The 22,363-nt window shown below is 43.3% G+C and overlaps 2 protein-coding genes across 3 annotated transcripts; both read left to right on the forward strand.

Annotated features, from left to right (window-relative positions):
* The first annotated feature begins 1,241 nt into the window (after positions 1–1,241).
* Positions 1,242–11,421, forward strand: timd4 (T cell immunoglobulin and mucin domain containing 4). Of its 2 annotated transcripts, none has more exons than XM_061055815.1 (8): positions 1,242–1,368; positions 4,167–4,345; positions 10,018–10,180; positions 10,332–10,409; positions 10,509–10,588; positions 10,718–10,829; positions 11,060–11,093; positions 11,196–11,421. In XM_061055815.1, the coding sequence occupies exons 1-8, from the start codon at positions 1,266–1,268 to the stop codon at positions 11,278–11,280; spliced, it is 834 nt and encodes a 277-aa protein (XP_060911798.1). In that variant the 5' UTR covers positions 1,242–1,265; the 3' UTR covers positions 11,281–11,421. The 2 variants fall into 2 exon arrangements, with proteins under 2 accessions (XP_060911798.1, XP_060911799.1); XM_061055816.1 differs by having other exon boundaries at positions 11,041–11,093; positions 11,196–11,338.
* A 902-nt stretch (positions 11,422–12,323) lies between these two features.
* LOC132988422 (uncharacterized) lies at positions 12,324–20,526 on the forward strand. The gene is made up of 7 exons (XM_061055817.1): positions 12,324–12,472; positions 13,910–13,945; positions 14,178–14,235; positions 15,260–16,539; positions 16,620–16,755; positions 19,769–19,880; positions 20,334–20,526. The coding sequence occupies exons 1-6, from the start codon at positions 12,376–12,378 to the stop codon at positions 19,875–19,877; spliced, it is 1,716 nt and encodes a 571-aa protein (XP_060911800.1). The 5' UTR covers positions 12,324–12,375; the 3' UTR covers positions 19,878–19,880; positions 20,334–20,526.
* The last annotated feature ends 1,837 nt before the right edge of the window (positions 20,527–22,363 follow it).

Consider the following 22,363-nt stretch of genomic DNA (forward strand, 5'->3'; position numbering starts at 1 on the left):
AGTGTTATTCCTCTTTACTTTTCTCTGTTATGGTGTCACTCAGGTCATATCTCGTGTCTCTTCATATTAAGTATCTCCATGCCGTAAACTCTGGGGGCGAGGACAGCTGAGCCGTGAATAAATAGGGGCGTGGTATTTAAATGACAATCGTTTCCAGCCGCAGCACCCGGTCTTGCGTACGCTGTGATCAGCCAGATACGCACGTTTCATAGGTCCCACGTGGACCCTGTCGTACGATGATTTCTACACCCAATCTGCGCTGGTTTCTACACCAGATTGATAAGTGAGGGCCAATGTGATTACTTCGAGCTTTCCTTCAGACTGTATTGACACTCTGAAGCTTTGTTCCTTCTACTTGCAAGAAGAATTAAACTAACCAAGATATTGATTGACTCATGATCCTTTCTTTTGCATTGTTAACAGAAATTTCCAGCACAACACCTAGTGTTTAAAATGGGTACTGCAGTCTAAATTCAAAACATTGTAGAGAGCTGTCTCCCCCCCTCCTCTCTAGAGTTGATGCTCACACAGGTCACCATGTGGTGGACACTGAAGCTTCAGTGTTTATCCAGCTCTGCATCGGTCTGTAAACCTTTCTGTGTTCTAACCTCTCTCCATTTTTCAAAAACATCTCCAATATTGATCCTAGTTTGAGCCCGTTTCTGCTCGTGGAGCTTATTAGAAACATGCAGAGGCTTTTTAGGTCGGGTACAATCACTTCTATCTGAACCACTTCTCTTGCCCGCTTCCATCGCTGCAACACCTGTTGGTTTGACCTGATAACTGCTCTCATATCCGACAAACCGAGGAGCGGGGGGGGGGCTTAAAACCGTCTACCTTCTCTGGTCCAAACAAATCCAGAGCATTCAGGACCAGAATCTAAAAATCAGTGTCAGAGGAATTGGAGCGAGTAAGGCGTGCTTAAATAAGTTTGAAACAGAAATGGGTTGTGTTTGAGGCGTGGTTTATGTTTCTGAACCAAGTTTTTAATAAACTATATTTATCCCCCCCCCCCCCCCCCCACACACACACACACACAACAGGAGATCAGATCGTAAATAATGAATTCACTGCTTGTGAATAAATTCCTTCAACAGTCAGAATCTGAAGATTTTCTCACTTTTCACCCGATGAATGTTTCATGAAGACCGCCGACGTTCACAACATGAGAATCAATGAAGTCTTCATTGTACAGACACACAAACACACTGTGTGTGAGTGTGTGGCCCCTCCCCCTGCAGAGTCACACTGTGTCATCGTCTCAAATGGGACAAGAAACACACACGCACACATGCACTCACAGGATGGACGTGGTCTCGCCTCACTGCTGTTGCACGCTTCAGACCTTCATCATCCTTGTCCTGTCAGGTGAGAATCAGACTGATGACATCACAGCACAGACTGATGACATCACAACAACACGGGAAGTGCTCAGATTGTTTTTTACAGTTAAAGCTCCAGTCGTACACTGTAAAAAATACTGAAGTAGAAAAATGTTCTTTATGTGTCTTATCATTACATTGTTAGGACTCGGGCATTCAGCATGATTTACTGTTCGAGCTTTTATTTGAGTAATTGTATCAAAAAGTACAGAGACGTCTGTATTTGATGCCGTGGTATCAAACAAGTTTTGTTTTATTTTTACGAGAATCACATCAACAGAATCCTGTCCCTTACCGTGCTGGACTACAACTTCTAAGAATGTGCTCGAGTTAAGGTGTGCAGTGTGACCTTAAGTTTAACAGTAAAAAGAGTGTCGTCATGATGGTAAAAGGCAAAGACAATGAAAAGCAACATTTTCCTTCTTTCTTCATTTCTGATCGAGCCCTCAGCAGGGGGTCAGATATCTAGGATGTTTTATCAGGAGTGACCTGAGTGATGCACAGAACCGATGTTAAAACAGAGCTGACTGTACTCCGCTGTTTAAACTGATCACTCGTGGTGAAATCACAGTCAAGCTGTGATGAGAACGTTACAGGTGGCGTCTAAAGATGCATTTAGGACAGTGGTTCTCAAACTTTTTAGACTGCATACCACCTCCGAAAATATTTTTCTCTCCAAGTACCACCATTATGGTAGATGTTAAAATACACTGTAGACCTATTGCAACACACATTTTACGCAGGAGGTTATTTATTATTGACTGTTGGCAGCCACACTATAGGACTACTAAGGGTTAGCGCTAGAACTGACACTTAAACTCCACACAACTCTGACATTTGCCCAAATCAAAAAAAAAGTGCAGCACAATAAAAATGACAACTTTATACCAACAACCTGTTTGAGAATATTTAGTCTCCAGTGTTTCCCACACAAAGACGATACCTGGGCCCAAGTAGGTTTCCGACCTGTTCTTATTTAATTTTTAATTTATTCATAAAATTGCTGCGTGCCTGAGAGAGCGAGAGGGAGCGCGTGAGAGTGCAGGCTCCGTGCAACCAGAGCCGCTTTATTATAAGTCTCTGCGTTCAACATAGCAAAACTGCCTTTTTAAAAAAAAAAATCCCTCTCGACTCCGACGGAGTGTTAAGACAGCAAAAGAGAGCAGAATCACATCAGCTTCAGAGCAAGAGAGAGAGATAGAGAGGGTGAGCGACTGTCCGTACATGCATCACAACTGAAGCTCCTTCTGGCTCCGTTTTAAAAATGTACAGCTGCTTGCTGCCGATTGTGTGCTGAACTCCAATAAATAACAGAATATCTGTTGATGTAGGCCTACAGCTGCTTGCTGTTGTTTCAGTACTGAACTATAACGGAATATCGAGTGGAACTTTTCAAAACGCGAGGCGCACTCCTGTTGTTTATGTCTGTGTGCGAGCATAAATTGAGCAGATTAAAGTTGTTTGTTGCAAAAACTAAATTAATTTAGAGGGGAAAACATATTTGATATGAATACAACTCAATAGATACAAGACAGATAAGGTAGGAGCACGACAAAAATAAAAAAATGTTGTTTTATGCTGAACAGGTTTTTGGAGATTTCTTTGCATACCACCACAGGGAGCCCGCGTACCACCATAGAGAACCACTGATTTAGGATTTATATACCAACATGGACGAGTGCAGATCAGATGTTTGTTTCTATGTCTCCACATTTCATGCTGTGACATTTTATGTATAAATTAATTTGTTGATTAATTGATTCAGAAATTGTTAAATCATAATGTCTCTCCTCAGCCCACACTAACCCCCAATTCACACATACTCCATGCGCGCCGTGGTCCGTCAGCGCCACGGTTTTGCTCTGTCGGACGGCTCGCACCCATTCACACTGGATCCGTTTCTGGGACGTCAACGCAGCGGAGTGCACCCATGACACATCACAGGAGAACTACAAGATCCTGCGGGAATAAAGAGAAAAACATGCAAACAACATGTTGCTTTGTCTTTCTGAGGATGCATTGTTGTTCATTCGGAGCCTGTTTTGACGTAATGTTGATAAAATGATGAAAAATACGATCACGAGTCCGTATATTGTGTTTTATTTTGAAATTGACCGGATGCTCTGTGCGTTTCCTTGTCTGACTTCCTGTCCGGGCTGTCATATTCTGTCCAGTTTGATGCGTGCCTGCAGCGTACTCTGGCGAACATAGACTCGCTGCGTATTTGAAACGGAGCAGAGCGTAGTGCCGTTGGTGACACGCGCCGGAGACAGACCGCAGCGCGCCCTGTGTGAGCACAATGATTGACTAGAGTGGCAGCTAAGTACAATGTAGTACGTGGCGCTGACGGACCGCGGCGCGCATGGAGTATGTGTGAATTGGGGGTAATAGTCACACCTGCAGAAAACTTCCTGAAGTGTTCAGGCTGAGCGTCATGTGTGAACACAAACAGCTGAATGTTTCTCTCTTCACCCGGAGTTTCTCCTCCAGCCTCCTCGTATTTATTCAGCAGAAAGTCAGAGTGAGCTGATGTGAGAACACAGCAGGATATAATCAGGAGAATTCACCTGGAGCGAGTGGGAGGGGGTGGTGACATTTATTCCCTGTGATCGCTGCACGACCATAGACTGTCTGCACGCCACCTCTACGATATAAGTGCTCTAATGAACCTGCTGCATTATGTTTCCTGTTCTCCTCTTTGTTTACCTTTAAACTCTGGATTCTGATCGTTGTCTTCATTAATAACCTGAGTGTTTGGTTTGTGTGTGTTTGTCCGTGCTGCAGGTCTTCACGTGTCCTCAGTTTCCTCTTTTAAAGTGACGGAGGGGGGCGTGGCTTCTCTGTCCTGTCAGTACTCCGTGAAGCGTTTCGGTCTGAGTCGGGTGTGTTGGGGTCGGGGTTGCGGGACCTTCTGGTGCAGCAACATCCTGGTGCAGACGGACGAGAACGGCGTCATCTCCAAGGTCAGGATAAGACAATTAAATATGGTTTTACAGAAAAAGAGGGAGAAGAAACAAAGCAGCGTTGGTGTTGAAAAATGACACTGATCCTGAAGTGTAAAATCCTGCAGTTCCTCGAGTGTCCACTAGAGGCTGGCTGCAGAAGCACAGGAAGTCACACACACACCCATTCAAAAAAGCCTGTTTTTACAGCAGAGATTAACATGTTTACAGCCTGGTTAAAAAAAAAAAATAGGTCTGATTAGCTCATGTCTCGATCAGCACACACTGTACGGGGGGGTGAATGTTTTGATGACTCATCCGTTTTGATTTGATGAAGGATAAGAGTTATTCACAATAAGGCGTGTAGCTGACCTGATTGACAGGCGGGCGCAGTGTAACGGTTTATCAGGAGGTTTAAAACCAGCCTAGGCTCCAGGTCTCCGCCTGTCATTAGTTTGACTGAAAGTTAGGCTGAGACAGCATTTCCAGTATGGAGACCGCCATTGTAGAAGCTGCGGCTAGGAGTTACGGCCAGAAGACCATCGGTGCCTGTCATGGCGGCAACCTTAGAACCCGCTGGTGGACACCAGTGGTGAAGTAAGCCGTCAGGCTGAAGAAGGAGGCCTTTCGGGCTTGGTTAGCCCAGGGGTCTCTGGAAGCAGCTGACAGGTATCGGGTGGCTCGGAGGGCTGTGGCTTCAGTGGTTGCGGAAGCAAAGACCCGGGTGTGGGAGGAGTTCGGGGAGGCTTTGGAGAAGGACTTTCGGTTGGTCTCAAGGAGGTTCTGGCAAACCGTCCGACAGCTCAGGAAGGGAAAGCAGGGTTTGCCCCAGGCTGTTATCAGCAGGGGTGGAGAACTGCTGACCCGAACTGGGGACATTGTTGGGCGGTGGAAAGAATACTTTGAGGAACTCCTGAACTCAGACAAAACGTCCTCTGAAGAGGAGGCAGAGTCTGAAGATCCAGGGGAAGCCTTACCACTAGCCTTTGCAGAGGTCACTGAGGCAGTTAGAAAGCTCCTCAGTGGCAAGGCGCCAGTTGTGGATGAGATTTGCCCTGAGATGCTAAAGGCTCTGGACATTTATTTATTTTTATTTTACAGGGACATTGCATATTAATAAACATTTCAGTAAATATGCCAGAGTTAGCCAAAAGGCTAATTTTCATCTGTTGTCCCTGGCCAGATTTTATAAAAGTCTCCCTAAAAAAACAAAACAAATTCAAACATTGCTAAAAGCTACAAAAACATTAGTAAAAGCACGTATCCAAAAACCTACTAAAGTAACTGTAACATGCACACAACAAGACAACATGTAACACTATATAAAACACGTACAAATTACAAATTACACAAGGCCACATAAAAAACATTGAGTGAGCTATACCTGAAGCTCACCTCAACAGACAACCAACACGCAGGCCACATTCATTTATAAAACAGGACACATTCATCAACAACCAGACACAAGGGGGCAGCAGCGAGCGGAACAGGTTTAGTGTTGGCAGATGTGGTTATCAAATAACCACTGTTTCAGATTTGAACCAAATGAACGATATGTGTTGCTCTCTCTGATAACTGTTGGGATGTTGTTCCATTCACGTGAGGCTGTAACAGAAAAGGCAGACTGACTAAAAACACACTTCCTTAGAGGAATAATGCAGTCGCCTCTTGAGACACCCCTCGTGAAGTGATGTGTGTTTGTTCGTATGCTTACAAACTCTCTGAGTGGGGGAGGGGCCAAACCATGTGTGATTTTATAAAGGAGGCATGCATTTTTGTGTTTAATCATGTTCTCCCAGCTCAGGAGGTTGTGTTTTTTGAGGATTGAACAGTGGTGGAATTGCTTTAGTTTTTTGTCTAAAACTTTTATTGTCTGTTTATACAAAGACTGTAGTGGTTTCAATGTGGCGTGACTTGCCTGAGACCAGTTTGTCAAACAGTAGGTCATATATGAGAAAATCATTGAATGCATGTACATCTTGGCTGCTTCAGTGGACATGGAGTTTCTGATAAATCTGAAGTTGGCAAGATTACATTTAATTTGTTTACAGACTTTTTTTTACATGTGCTTTAAAGTTCAGGTTGGAGTCAAGTATAATGCCAAGGTATTTGAATTCTTTTACAATCTGTAGTTTTTCTCCTGACAAGTATATCTGGATCGGATATCTGGTTTGAGTCATTTGTTTTAGTGAAGAACATACCAACAGTTTTAGACACGTTAAGTTGGAGACAGCACTGATTAAGCCATGCTGTAATTTTGACCATTGCGGTTGTTAGTTTTGAAGCAACTTCTGCTTTTGTTAAACCATACACATACAAAACTGTATCGTCAGCATACATTTGAATGTTAACCTCAGGACACACAGATGGCAGGTCATTTACATACAAGCAGAATAAAAGTGGGCCCAGTATAGATCCCTGCGGAATGCCCGTGGACAAGCAGAGGGCGTCAGATTGATAATTAAGTATTCGCACACTTTGAGAGCGGTTGGAGAGATATGATTCTACCCATTTAAGTGCATCAGCAGATAAATTAAAGGTGGATAACTTAGATAGAAGAACCCTGTGATTTACAGTGTCAAATGCTTTTCTGAGATCCAGAAAGACAGCACCAACAATGCCACGGTTATCTAGCAGTGATTTGATTTTTTCAATGAAGAAGCAATTAGCTGTCTCTGTTGAGTGGTTGGGTCTGAATCCAAACTGCATTGGATGCAGGTGATAAGAGCTGTTGTTCAGGTGATGTACAATTTGCTCAGCTGCCCATTTCTCTGCAACTTTAGACATTAATAGGAAGAATGCTGATGGGCCTATAATTGCAGGGTGAATGGGGATCACCAGATTTGTAAATTGGTGAAATAACAGCAGATTTCCACACCCTTGGGAATTCATTGATATTGAGAGATTAATGATTTTGGTGATGGGTTTGGCTAATGCTGCACCAAGATCCTTAACCATTGTTGTATCCATCCCAAAATCATATTTTGCTTTTGATGGCTTGAGGGATCTAATAATTTCTGTGATCTTTGATTCACTAACATTTATAAAATGGAAAGCTGGCTCTGTTTTGTTTGCCAAGCACAGATTAACCTGTTTAGCAGAGAAGCTCTGTGCAATAGTTGCTACAGAATCGACAAAGTATCGATTAAGAGCTCCAGCTACTTCAGCTGGGTCCTTAGTCAGGTTTCCATTCAAGCTAAGTTCAATTTGTTTTCCTGCTTTGGTTTGTTGACCCAGGAGCTTTTTATTATTTATAAATAATAAAGTATATTTACTTAATTTAGAATTTCCCCTCGCCCATTAATTATTGTCATAAAAAAAACAGCCCTAGCCTTCCTCAACCCTGTTATCACCTTATTTCTTAACATGGCAAAATGAAATTTGTCGTGGAACAATCTGGTCTTAATGGCCATTTTCAGTGCCAGATCTCGCTCTTTCATCAGTTTAAAAATATCTGCATTTATCCAGGGAAGACTGTTCTTTTTATTCCTATACTTAAACTTACGAGAAAATTCTGTGATGACACTATGCACTTTACTTGAGAATATTTGGCTGCCCTCCTGCAAGTTTTTTCCTAAGAGCAAATCATTCCAATTGACGCTATTTATAGTGTTTTTAAAACATTTGTGCTTGTTCTTAGGAATTCTGAGAGATTCATTCTCTTTGGCAATTGAGGGGCTAAATCTCTTTAGATTAAGTTTTTGTTAATTTTCTGATCACCAGAATAAGATTGTGGTCAGATATCCCAGTGATCATATTGAGAGATTTAGTAATTCTCTCAGGTCTGTTACTAAATACCAAGTCAATCTGAGTTCTGGTGGATTGGGTTATTCTTGTTGGACCGTTGATCAGCTGTGAGAGATCTAAACCATCAGTTATTTGTTTGAGGTTCTTTCTAGTAGCCTTATCATCCCAATTAACATTAAAATCGCCCATTATTATCACCTCTTTTTTAAAATTGCACTCTACAAGCATGTTTTGGAACTTTTCATAAAATGCATTATTTGCAGAGGGTGGGCGGTAAATTACAATCAGGACAAAAGACATTTGTGGTGACAAAGTGATATTCAAGCCAATACATTCCAACTCACAATTTGACCAAGTTAATTCATTACATTGAATACTATCCTTCACATAAACCATGAACCATTGTTGGGCTGTCTTGGCTGACATGCCTTTTCAATGTCGCGTGGAAAGCTGGGACAGTGCCTCTGGAGTGGCAGACCGGTGTGGTGGTTCCCGTTTTCAAAAAGGGGGACCGGAGGGTGTGCTCCAATTATCGGCCTTCCGGGGAAAGCTTACTCTAGGGTGCTGGAAAGGAGGCTCCGGCCAATTGTCGAACCTCAGATACAGGAGGAACAATGTGGACCAGCTCTTTACCCTCGCAGGCCTCCGCCAGGCCTCCGCCAGGGTTGCCCCTTGTCACCGGTCCTGTTTGTGATCTTCATGGACAGGATCTCAAGGAGCAGCCGAGGGGAGGAGGGTTTCCAGTTTGGGGATCTCAAAATCTTGTCTCTGCTTTTTGCAGATGACGTGGTTTTGTTGGCTTCCTCAAGCTGGGACCTCCAGCAGGCATTGGGACGGTTTGCAACCGAGTGCGAAGCGGCTGGGATGAGGGTTAGCACCTCCATGTCCGAGGCCATGGTTCTCTGCCGGAAAAAGGTGGATTGCTCTCTCTGGGTGGGGAGTGAGTCTTTGCCCCAAGTGGAGGAGTTCAAGTATCTCAGGGTCTTGTTCACAAGTGAGGGTAGGATGGAACGTGAGATTGACAGACGGATTGGCTCGGCATCAGCAGTAATGCAGGCATTGTGCCGGACCGTTGTGGCGAAGAGGGAGCTGAGCCTGAAGTCAAAGCTCTCGATTTACCGGTCGATCTACATTCCAACACTCACCTATGGTCATGAGCTATGGGTAGTGACCGAAAGAATGAGATCGCGGATACAAGCGGCCAAAATGAGCTTCCTCCGGAGGGTGGCTGGGCTCAGCCTTAGAGATAGGGTGAGGAGCTCAGACAGTCGGGGGAGCTCGGAGTAGAGCTGCTGCTCTCTGCATCGAAAGGAGCCAGTTGAGGTGGTTTGGGCATCTGTTAAAGATGCCTCCTGGACGCCTCCCTTTAGAGGTTTTCCTGGCACGACCAACTGGGAGGAGACCTCGGGGCAGACCCAGAATGCGCTGGAGGGATTATAGATCCCGTCTAACCTGGGAACGCCTCGGAATCCCCCAGGAAGAGCTGGAAAACGTGGCTGGGGAGAGGGAAGTCTGGGTTGACCTGCTACCACCGCGACCCGACCTCGGATAAGCGGAAGAAAATGGATGGATGGAGACCGCCATTGATGGGACTCCAGCGCCCCCTGCAGGAACAGATGGGTGACGTCACTCAGGCTTCATTAATATTTACAGTCGGTGGGCTCAACTATATCAAGATCAAACAATCCTCTTTATTCTCAAACTGCTAGTTCGGTCTTTTAAACGTAGTTTGAGGTTTGATTTAAACACAGATCAGAACATTTAAAATCAGATCGCTTACAGATTCAGATTAATATTCATTATTTGTAAATAGAGATTAGATCAAACTTAAATTGATGTGGATAAGTCCTGGAGAATCCTGATCCGTTTCCCATAAACTGTCGGATGGTTTAGATTTGATTGAAAGAGAGATCAAACTCAAAGGCTCTGACACCTCCCTGCTACAGGTGGAGGACCGGTACAGGCTGACCGGGGACGTCCTTGACGGACAGATGGATCTTGACATCGTGAATGTGAGGCGGACGGACAGCGGGCCGTACTGCTGCAGGGTGGACATCGACGGGATCTTCAACGACAAGAAATCCATCATGAACCTGCGAGTGGTGAAAGGTGATCCACTCTTTGCCCCGTGTCGATTATCAGCAGTTTGTCTAACCTGGTCTTTCTCCTCTTCTTACTGGATTTGTTTACCTGTGTATCACCTATGTACCAAACATCTCTGATCCTGTGACTAACTTTCGTCTGTTGTGTTCCTGCACAGCTCTGGTCACCAGTTCTCCTCCAACGACTACCACGACACCAACAACGAATCAAGTAACAGAGCCGTCGTCCTCCACAGGTGAGACCACCAGAAATCTACCTACATGTTGATCGGTGCACAGGTGATCCTGAAGGACTGCTTCAGACTTTAATATCTGGGTCGTTTGTCCGGTTGTAGTAAACTGGAGATCCCTGCTGTCGTCTCAGCTCGACCTGCTGAGGAAGAACTCCACCCTGCTGCGCTCCGACACCATCACCGTGAGTTACCGCCAACCAGAGCTGTGAGACTTACAGCAGACGTCTCTCTCTCTCTCTGATCACCTCCATGTGAAGCATTGGGTTTGATATTAAAGAAGTCTAACCTCTCTCTCTCTCTCTCTCTCTCAGGGGGAGGATTCTCTGCCCTCTCTCTCTCTTCAGATCAATGTTCCCGTCCTCTCTCTCTCCCTCACTGTGATGTCCATCGTGGCCGGAGTTTTCCTCTTTCTGGCCTTCAAACGTACATTCTCGCTCTCTCTCTCTCTCTATCTGTCTCTCTCTCTCTCTCTTCGACAAATACTCTGCTTTATATCGTCTTCTCTCCTCATCCTCCAGGCAGCATGTCCTCTATGAAGACGATATAAAGCAGAGTATTTGTCGAAGTTTCCCAGCTGACTGTGATGACAGTATTCCACTAAAGTGGTCTTTATTTGAGTGACTTTCTGATGTAGCCCTTGTGTTTTTCTGCAGGTGGAATCTACAACAGAGCCCTGAAGGCCGACTGGTGAGCGCCTTTAAGTCCTTTCATTCATTACCTCCAATTTGAAGTGGCTGATGGTTTGGCTGCAGGATGCATTGTGGAACTTTTGTGAACTATCCTTTTCAGTTTCTCGTCTGAAGAGCCACCTCACATCATCTATGAGATCCGGATGAGACGGCCAGTCCAGGAGAACATCTACACTCTGGACTGAGAGCCTCTGACGGAACAAAGAAAATAATTAATGTGGTACAACAGTTAAATGAAGTCAATCAGACACCTCTTCATGAAGTTACAGTACTGGCTGACTTTAAACGTTTTGTGAAAAACTTGCTGAATAAAAATCATCAATACACAAAAATCCACGCCTCCCTCACACTTTGTGAAACGAAACAAAACATACACAGTCCATGAAAATATCATGGACGTTTAATCTACGTCTTTCGTCTTTAAAAAGGTGTGACTAATGGACGAGTATTTAACATGGGGCTCTATGATGACTGACTCACTGCAGGAGACAGACTCTAGTGGAGGCTGGAGGAACTGCAGGCTTTTAAAATGTAAGTGTTAGCTTTAGTTTCAGCCCTGTGGGTTAATACTTGTTTGTTTTTTACTTTGAAAATATGTGATATAACAATTCAAATGTTTAAAGTTCTGTAAACCTGTCATCACACCAACTCTTCAGCTCACCTGTCAGCTGTGAAACACACCTCCTGTGTCAGTCAGGTGTTAGCTGTCTTTGTTTAATCATTTAACAGCCTGGAGTGTGTGTGCACCTCCATGTTGAGAGAAGCCTGAGGGAGAGGCGCTACAACACAACACACACACTCCTGATCTTTGATTCTGATCGCACCCTGCCACATCTGAACACCTAAAATGCGCAATCGAAACATCTGTGCATTTCAAAGTCAGTTTATGTTCTGTGAATGAGTCCAGACCAAACAGCTTAGCAGAGATTTAATTAGTACTTAATTATTTACCTGTTTGATATCGTTCCGTCTGTCTGCCTGCCTGTCTGTCTGTCCAGAACATGTCTTCCAGTCCTCAGATGAAATGTCACCCGCCCGTCGTTTCTTTATTCTGTAGTTTGAAAGTCAATGGAAGCGCCTTTATTCCCATTATGTTTTTCTGCAGCCATTTAAAGACCTCATTCCTGCTGCTGTCAATGTTCACGTCTTCTCCCCTGCAGTCATGAGGTTAAGTCAAACAGTCGTGTTCACAACGTGTTTGTCCTGTCATATTTAATCAACCAAACTCTTGACACACACAACACTGAAGCGGTCACGGCAGCTGTGGGAACTCCAATGTGATGAGAGGGACAAACCCCAGCGTGGAGTCGACGTGCAGACCAGAGATGATCCGTTTGAAGGGGAACCTGCTGCCCTGTGAGTCCGTCTGTCTGACAGGTAATGCTCAGGATGTTATTTAGCAAACATTACAGAAACGATCCGTAAAGAGACAGACCTCTGAGTGAAAGAGGAAGATAGCAACCTGACTGCTCATTCAGAAACAGACCTGAGTTTGGGGTCTGGCATGGTCTGTTTTTGGACAGGTGCAGTCTGTGATTTCTAAATCTGCAGCTGAGAACGGGTCAGTGACCCTGAGGCGAGGAGTCTTTACTTTTGGATTGGCTTTACATCACCTGTGTGTTCGCTGTAGGATGTGGGTGCTCAAATGTTCACTTGATGCTTTTCTGCATCTTAGATTTTAGACATCTTGAAGACTTCTTTAAGTGTCTCTGAGAACGCTGAGAGTTAATGATCATAATGAATCTAAAATGAAAAAATTATGTCTGTTATTCCTGTTTTAAGAGTTACAGATCATGGGCCGTAAAATAAAAACACAATATACAGACTGACAATCGTATTTTCTATCACATTATCAACATGGCGTCAAAACAACAAATCATCCAAAGACAAAGCAACATGTTGTTTGTACATTTTTCTCTTTAGTCCCACGTGATCTTGTAGTTCTCCTGTGATCTTGTAGTTCTCCTGTGATCTTATAGTTCTCCTGTGCACTTGCATTTCGGAATCGGACCCAGTGGGGTAATGCGAGTGCATTCAGAAGAATGCTGCTCACACAGATCCTGTGGAATCCAAGTTATAAGTAATGTGGCGCAGTTACCACCAACTCTCAGTAGATGGTCAAAATGTAACTTTGTGAGTGGCTGTCAACACTGTTGTTTGTGAACAAGATGTTTTCTTGCCATAAGCAAGTACAAAATACACACCTCATGCAAACTGGAGTCAAGGAACAGGTACTGTGACAAGAACATACATAAATACACCTGATCGTCAGATCGGGCAAAAACAGAAACAGACTAAAGACAAGAGGAGAAGGTTTGTCTGTGCACAGAAGGCTTTGTGAGACTTTCCAAAGATTCTGCAGATCTGATGGATCGTTGGAGTTGATTCCAGAGGGCAGTACTGGTTGAATGGAAAGGTTAGCTGACTTCAGCTATTAATGCCTTTTTCAGGAGGGGCCCCGGGAGCCTAGTGGTTAGTGCACATGCTGTAGTCCTCTTAAGCCAGCAGCCCGGTTTCCAATCCGACCTGTGGCTTGTAATTCCCCACTCTCCCTGATTTCTGACTCTATCGCCTGTCCTGTCTCTATAATAAACCCTTAATGCCTTTCCCATCCTTCATTTAGTGTAAATGTTACTGTAACATAGAATGATGTTTATTGGTAGCATTGGTTAGCTGTTGTTTAGGTGAAGCTAAAGAGTGAAAATATGTATTTTAACCACACATGCCCTGAGCATGCTGTCTGAGGAAAATAGCTGCTGTGTTGACATGTTTAGAAGATATCTATGGGAACCCATCTCTCTCTTTCTCTTTCAGGTCTAGCTGTTGTTCTCGTCCTGCTTTCTGTAACTGGTGAGTTTTGAACTTTAAAGTACATACATCAGGATCTGAAGTCTTTACAAATACGAACTAGTGACATGCCAACTTCTCCAGGCATGTAGACATTAAAGTCAAAGTGGCCGTGCAGTCCACAGTCTCTCCATATCAAGAACAGAAACATTATATTTCAAGTATCGACCCAGAATTGATGGAAATAAAATGCGATGCTTTCGATAAAGAGAGTGGTTGTTGATGTGCCCTGCAGGTGAATCCAGTTGTAAAACATCCCCCCGATCATCTTTACCATCAGAGGAGAACACAGGGTAAGACAATCTGCTGCTTATGTTTCTGAAAATTTACCATCATCATCCATGTGTTCTTGTTTACATTACGTTAAAGACAGAGTCAGCAGCTTGTTCCTACAAAATAAAATACAGACTTCTCCTAAAGTGAAGCTCCTCCATCGTCCCTTCTGGGCCTCCATACATGTGTGGTGGTGACTGTGTCTGCAGAGACTCTGTCCTCTGACTGGATTTTACTGTTCTGGTTTGTTTTGGTTGACTCGGGACATTTCTGGGCGGAGCTGGTGTGTTTCCTCCAGCCAATGACAGCGCAGCAGGGGAGTTTAGGAGAGGATACAATTCAGTGATTGGACGCCATTTGAAACTGTGAATATGACGGACGTGGACGTAGCAGCAAAGAAGAGAAAATATAATCAGAGTGAGGAGAAACACCAAGCGGATAAAGCTTGTTTTAAAACGAGGGTGAACCTTGTGTTGGCTTTTACCCGTGGACGTGGAGTTGGTCTACTTCCTGTTGGACAGGCAGGTGACAAACACCGGTGGTTAGCTTGTGCTAGCTTGCAGTGTAGCTACAAGCAGTAAACATACACATTATGTCCTGCAGTGAGGGTGAGCTTCTGTGGGCGATGAGCCCAAGAGGAGGGGCCCAGTTTGAAGGTTTACAAACATTACTGCTGACTCCACCTCTAACATCTGATTTGAAGTCAGGGTGCTGCACTGAAAGGTCAACATTGTCCTGTATTCTTGTTTGTGTGGTTTGAGGTAAAAAGTCAACAGGAAGTGATAAACAAAGTGAGGGGTTACAGTCCTGACACTGGTCTAGGTGTAGGTCTGGGATCAAATGAATTGTGTGTATCACTTTGATTTAAATGTTATAATAGAGGTAAAGTAACATGACACAATAAAAGAGATATGATTTTTTAGTTCCTTTGTATAAAAAATACTCTGGGTATGGATATTCATGTCCCCAAGATGAAGAGAAATAAAATGAGTGTGAGGCCAATAAAAACATTAACACTCACTTTTTTTCTTTTACTCACAACAGTGGAGAAACCAAACCAGCACCTCCCATCTACAGGCAACCAAGACTTTCCTTCACCAACAACCTACTCGCTCCAATCAGACAAAACCCAAAGTGTCCCTTTGGCAACAAATCAAAGCTTCCCTTCATCAGCAAACAGAAAGTTCCCAACAGGAACAAACCAACAGTTTCAACCAGCAACAAACTAAACTTCTCCATAGGTGACAAAACAAAGTGTCGCTTGAAACTTAACTCGATTATTTCCACCAACAACAACCTGAAAGTACCAAAAATCAAAAAACTAAAGTCTCCCTTCAGATACTCTCGGAGAGCGCCATGTAACAAGAAGCCAAACATTTCAAAAGTTCCCATCAGAAAACAAACAAAGTGTGCCATCAGCAAGAAAACAACAAGTCTCTTTGGCAAAAACTCTGAAGTACCTGCCAGGAAAAAATCAAAGTGTCTTTACAGCAACAAACAAAAGGTTCCTGTTAAGAAAAAGACCAAATGTACCATCAGCAAAAAGCCCACAGTTGCTAGCAGCAACAAACCTAAACTCTCATTATATCCCATCAAGAAAACCTCAAAATATCCCGTCAGCAACAAGCGGACATTAACCATCAGCATCAAACCAAGGTGTGGTTTAAGGACCAACCCAAAAGTCAGAGAGAAAACAAAATGTCCTATGAGCAACAACCCATTAGTTACCATCAGCCGTAAACCAAATGGTCTTAAAGTACCTGCCAGGACAAAACCAAAGTGTCCTTTCAGCAAAAACCTAAAAGTTCCTGTGAAAAAACAAAACAAACGTCCCATCAGCAATAAACCAAGTAGTCTCTCGGACAGCCAAAAAGTTCCAGTCAGAAAGAGAACAAAATGTCCAATAAGCAACAACCCAAAAGTACCAGCCAGGGAAAAATCTAAGTGTCCTTTCAGCAGAAACCCAAAAGTTCCCATCAGCAACAACAAACTGCGAGGCTTAAACAAACAACCGAGGTTCCCTATCAGCAATATTTCAAAGTGTCAATTAAAAACCAAAAAAATTGTTTCCTCCAGCAAGAAACCAAATGTTTCTTTTGGCAACAAACCAAAGATGCCGAATACGAATGATTTTAGGGTTAAAATCCGATTCAGGCTACGCTTTTTTATCAGCTTCAGACCCAGAATGTGTCTCTGCAGAGGATCAGCGTTTCACTCAAGATTCCCATTCCTCTTCAAACCACCTCCTCCTCAGAACACACCGAGTGTTTCCTCTAAGTTTGAAAGTGTGATCTGCGAGGGAAGATTGGGCCAGTTTGCATGCCGTAAGTCTCCCTCCCATGCAGCATGGTTTCTCTCCCAGTCGGTCTCTGTTTGATGGTCGCTCCTCTGTTTCTCTCTGTAGCTGATGGGCAAAGGATCCAAATAGAGTCGGCTGTCTATGGGCGTCAGAATGAACGCATGTGTTGGACCTACAACATATACAGGAAAAATCAAAACACCAACTGCAGGCGGGATGTCACTGCAATCCTGCGTAATATGTAAGACACAATTTATTGTTTTAACTCTTTGCGAAAAGTTGTTTGATTGTGGTGCTTCTCAATGAGGGCTCTGGAAAGACAAAGACAAGATCTCTTGTAGTTCTTGATCTGAAGAGATCAGGAAGGAGGTTGGATTGTTCCTTTATGTGATGTCAAGGATCCAAGATAGAGAGCTTTCTGTAATTTGTAAGGATCAGCAAAGAAATATGTCAAATGTTAATCTATGCTTTAAAGGCAGAATATGCAACTTTTTGATCCAGCAGATGTCGCCCCTTGAGCACCAGCATGAAACCATAACAACTCGCGCTGTATTGTTGTGTTAGCATGCTAATGCTAGCGATCTTTATTATGTTCCTATCTTCACACTGCATGTAAATTTACACAAAATGTCCGTGATCTAAAAACGCTTACGTGACATTCAATTAAGCAGTGAGTACAGTATGTTATTCTTCTTTTCTCTAGTCCCTCAATTAAACAACTTTTATACGCAAGGTGATGAGCCGTCCCGGCGATGTAAACAAAGTGTAGCTACGGCTCGGAATGCTCGATGTCACACTCATTGTAGATCATGACTCACAGAGTTATTTTCAGAGGATATACTTGATTTCTGCTACATTTATGTGTGAAAAATCGCTTATTCTTCCTTTAAGGTTAGTGTAGGTTCTTGATGCAGTCCTGGTGATCCTTGATCATCTTCAGGTGCTTCCTACGGTGGTTCTATGAGTCCTTGTTTGTCCTTGTGTGAGTTGTCCTGGATAAGGTTCTTGACAAGGAGGTTCTAAAGGTGCTAGATGCGGTAGTGCAGAAGTCTCTAATGAGGTTTTGGGGTTCCATGATGAGTTTTCAGTGGTTGTCAATGAGGTTCTAGTTCTTGTTGATCCTAGTCCTATTTTTCCTTCATGTTCTTAACAGGGGTGGGGGACTCGAGTCACATGACTTGACTCGAGTCAGACTCATGCCCCCTGTGTTGTTCTCCAATGTGCAGAGGCGGACTCGACTGCGCGTCCCTTCTTTTCTTTTTTTCTTCTCGAGTCTGCCTGTTTGTAAAATGAGCACTCTTCATAATAACATAAAGCTATGCATGTGCTGTATTACAACATTATGTAGAAGAGGTAACCGTGTGTTTTGTATTTACAATAGTTTAGGATTATTGCATTCTATTGGCAATGAGACTTTAGTATCTGATTTAAAGTCAGAAAAATAATGCTACAAATGTAGGCTACAAATGAACTAATAAGGTACAATAGATATTTACATCATAATTTATACTTTATTGATCCCGCGAGGGGAAATTTGTTTTTACACTCTGTCTAGTTAACATGCTACACAAACATAGGCTGAAATACACACACATGCACAAACAGGATCCTATGGACATGCACTAATGGAGAGGTCTCAGGGTGAGGGGGCTGCCCACAGTGGGCGCTCCTGAGCTGGTGGTGGGGTTGGGTGCCTTGCTCAGGGGCACCTCGGCAGTGCTCAGGAAGTGGCCTGGCACCTCTCCAGCTACCAGAGCAATTTCTGGACTTGGTCCGTGCCGGGACTTGAGCCGGCGACCCTCTGATCCCCAACCCAAGTCCCTACAGACTGAGCTATTGCCGCCCACATGATCAACTGTTTGTTCACTTTAACCTTTTTTTACTGCTTTGAATTACTGTTTTACCTGGTCGCACCTCCTGACAACATTAGTTGTAATGACAGGAAAAATGCTGAATAAATTGTTAGTGTTACGGCTACACACAGCCCCACAGCTAAATGCTATCCTAGCGCCTATGCTAAGGCCAGTGAGCCCATAACCTAAATGCCTCTCCTTACATGTTGCATAAACGTGAATGTGTATCCTGCCTTATCTGAATGTGTGTGCAACTGTCCTGTCTGTTTGAGGGTTGCATGCAGGTGACTCACCCCAAAGATCCTCTTACGTGCCGCGACCAGCTCACTCGGACCACGAAGCCACTTGGGGTACGATCTCCTCCGCCAGCCCTCTCTTTCATATCAGATTAGTTCACGTGTAAAAAGCACCCGTGAAGTGTTGAAACAAAAACAAACGTTACTTCAGATTCAGTCTCTCAGGTGTCTGCATCCTCGCGGCGTCTCTTCGACTCGAAACCAATTTCCTCCGCCGGCTCCTCCGCAGGTGCTGCTAATGAAGGTTACAGAGACAGAGCCACCACACCCCCCTCAGGTGTGTCGTCAGTACTGACCCTGCGTCTCCTCCTACTAACCACGCCTACCGCTAAAGACACTGAAGTGAATCCTCATCCCAAGTATATTTCCGACCTGTTTTAACTACATTTTTAATTTATTCACAAGAGTGCAGGCAGGTGTTTGATGAAGCTTCTGCTTCTTTTCCCTGCCCCTCTCTCTGCTGTCATGACTGTGTGCATCACGGGGCACGCTGAGACACACCAACATTGCTGCACAAACACTCACTCACTCACGCGCGCACACACACACACACACACACACACACACACACACACACACACACACACACACACACTGGAGCGCCAGCCACCACACGCATCTTTTTACTTTTAGTGCAACAGCACACAGTTGATCCGTGATCCGTACGGACCGAGTCGAGAACACACCTGATTGAGTCAAACGGTCAATTTTACTCCGTTCAATCTCAACGTGTCTGCAGCTAATTTAATAATAGGAACGTCATCTCACAGCCTGCTGTAGTCTGTGAACATCTCCACTCATTTTATATATGTATAAAAACGTAATATTAAAATGTACCCTAAATTATGATTTTCAAAAAATAGTATGTTTAATAAATAGTATGTCGCCCCCCTGTGGACAAAGCTGTGCGTCATTTGTCTTTGCTGATCTTGCTATCGCTGCTGAACAGTTGGGCAAAACAAACAGGAAAAAAATACTTAATTTAATGTGGTAATATCCTAACTGGCTGAAGTGGAATTAAGGTTTAAGATGTTTACAGAGCAACTTCAGGACGCTGAAAATGTTGGATTGAAACCAATGGAAGAACATTTTTCATCTCTTTCAGGTGTGACCATAAGACCCTGTGTTACATCTACGTGGACAACAAAGAGATGGGAGGAGATCCGTGTCCACGCACCTACAAATACGTGCAGTTCACCGCCAGCTGTGTGTAACAGGTGAGGCATACATTATCGCCACATTCACACCTCTGCATTGAACGGATGGCTCTGAGCTTCTCAGGCACTGTGTGATTGAGTGTGTTCACATGGACTCGAGTCCCCCTGTTCTGAGTCTTCCTTCTGGTTCTGGTCATCTTCAGGTTGTAGTGTTAACCTGCACTCAGGGAAACCGGATTCTTCATCTCCCTGTATACATGAAAAATACTCGTATCCTGCTTTATGATGACTGCTACTTATTCATGCAGGTGAACATTTAGTAATCTGAGAAACATGTTTACGTGAACAAACACAAAAACAGGAAACTTAAAAAAAACAATCTAAACCAGGACACTCCAGTCCATGTGAACACTCTCATTTTTGTTGAGTTTTATCTTGTATGTTGTTCAAACACATTTTGATCTTTCTCTCTGCACGATCAGAACCTGAACATTTTCTGTCCACGCTACATAGATCCACCGAGCGGCCCTGACATGGAGCTCAAACTGACTTTGAAACCATCGGCCTACTTTGTCCATCTCCAGTTTGAATCAAGTTTGTTTTCCTCGACAGCGCTGATCAACAGAGTGATGTGCAGTTTGCAAGACAGTAATGATAAATATTGAGTCAGAGCTGGAAGATATACGGATCGGTTTCATCACAGTCAAGACTTCATTTAGCCGCTAAAACAATTCTGTCATACAATACGGCAATAACATGATGAGTCTGACTTTTGATTTAGTGTTACATTTTGAGTCACACATTAACAGGCTTGGAGGCAGTTCAATAATAAAAGATAAATAAAACATTACGATAATGGCATTATAAAATCCTAAGTAAAAGCCAGAATGATTAAATATATTTTGAGTCTAATAAATCCAGCTCCTCTCAAATCCTCCTGCAAACTGTTCCAGGGTCTCAGAGCGTGACAGCAGAACACAGCTGTCTTCCTTTTAGCCAAAAGAGAGGAGCCAGAGGATCTGAGGGGCCGTCCTGGTTCATAATCTAAAAGCATCTCTTAGATGTAGTCCAGGTCATAAAGTAATGAAATCATTTTTAAATCAACAAGAAAACTCGCAGGCAGCCAGTGTCAGGATTTTAGAAGTGACGTAATGTGAGCTCTCCTTCCGGTCTTTGTCAGCACTCGAGCTGCTGCATTTGCAGTAGTCTGTCTGTGTTGCTCAGGGACACAAATGGCCTCTTTAAATGATAAAATGCTGTTTTTCTGATGGAGCGTACACGGGGCTTTGAATTAAAAACAGAACCAATATAACACCTCGATTTCTTACTTCTTGGGCCGGGGCTAATGGTAAATAGACTTTAGATTGTATCATTTTCTTTTCTAGACTTCTGACGACAAAGCATTTTTACACCTACACATTCACACACTGATGGTTGAGGCTGTTGTGTAAAGAGTTCATCAGTATTAACTCGTCCATTCATACACATTCACAAACATTGACATACTGATGGTAAAGGCTGCTGTGTGGTGAGTGTTGGGGTTTTGCAAACCCACCAATTATGGTGGGGTTTTGCAGAGCTCATATGCGGTCAACAATTGTGGTGGGGGTTTTATGTGGTCATATTTGGCTATTAAATTAATATTAATAACTAGGATTAATAAATCCTGTATTTAATTAATGTAAACATGTTTTGTTTTTTTACTTTTTGCTATTTATGCTGATTTTATTCCTGTTGGAAACAACTAAATTTCCCCCAATGGGGGATTGTTGGGGTTGTATCAAGTCAACTTTGGTTATATTCTTTAATCATTATTTCTAATTATTAATAATATAAATAAAATATCATCAAACTATGTTTAATCTCGTTTTGGGGCACCACCCTGTACTCAGGGAAATATAACCAAAATATCACTCAAATCAGTCTCAGATTAGTTATTTAATTACTAATATTATTAATAATTAATAACTATATTTAATAAATTGAAGGCGTGAAATCCGTACACAAAGCCTTCGCACCCAGCTTATATCACAATGCAAATACACCAGTAATCACAAACAACTGCTCTCTTAAAATTATAACAGAATTTATTTAAACAAAGCAACATCAATCCAAAATCAATGAACTTAATCAAACAAATAACTATCATAAACTAATCTAAGCAACAAACATTATCAAGCAAAACTTGTGAATGAGGTGTAAATGTGTGTGTGTGTGTGTGTGTGTGTGTGTGTGTGTGTGTGTGTGTAGGAGAGAGAGAGAGAGAGAGAGAGAGAGAGAGAGAGAGAGAGAGAAAACAAGATGGTGGAGAGAGACAATGCACCATGTGACTTCGTCACATGTGGACAAAATGGTGGACAACAAAGCAAGCCGTGTGGCTACCTTTTGAAATAGTGTGAGCACTCTGAGCTGAGTTCAGTAACTGTTACTTAAACACCAGAAAGCCAGTGGCCGGACTTTGATTCAACGGCGGGTACACTGGTCTTTCTGATTGTGAAAGCCGTTGACTGAAGGTAAACTAGCATAGCATTACATACATAGGC

This window comes from Labrus mixtus, chromosome 14 (assembly GCF_963584025.1).
Source record: "Labrus mixtus chromosome 14, fLabMix1.1, whole genome shotgun sequence".
Lineage (NCBI taxonomy): Eukaryota > Metazoa > Chordata > Actinopteri > Labriformes > Labridae > Labrus > Labrus mixtus.

What these genes read in the sequence shown, in the direction of transcription:
- LOC132988422 (XM_061055817.1), top strand. Translation starts at nt 12,376, where the DNA reads ATGAGAGGGACAAACCCCAGCGTGGAGTCGACGTGCAGACCAGAGATG. An exon ending in CCATCAGAGGAGAACACAGG is followed by an intron (nt 14,236 to 15,259) that starts GTAAGACAATCT and finishes TACTCACAACAG; the next exon opens with TGGAGAAACCAAACCAGCAC. An exon ending in ATTGGGCCAGTTTGCATGCC is followed by an intron (nt 16,540 to 16,619) that starts GTAAGTCTCCCT and finishes TTCTCTCTGTAG; the next exon opens with CTGATGGGCAAAGGATCCAA.
- timd4 (XM_061055815.1), top strand. Translation starts at nt 1,266, where the DNA reads ATGGGACAAGAAACACACACGCACACATGCACTCACAGGATGGACGTG. An exon ending in AGAGCCGTCGTCCTCCACAG is followed by an intron (nt 10,410 to 10,508) that starts GTGAGACCACCA and finishes GTCCGGTTGTAG; the next exon opens with TAAACTGGAGATCCCTGCTG. An exon ending in TGCGCTCCGACACCATCACC is followed by an intron (nt 10,589 to 10,717) that starts GTGAGTTACCGC and finishes TCTCTCTCTCAG; the next exon opens with GGGGAGGATTCTCTGCCCTC.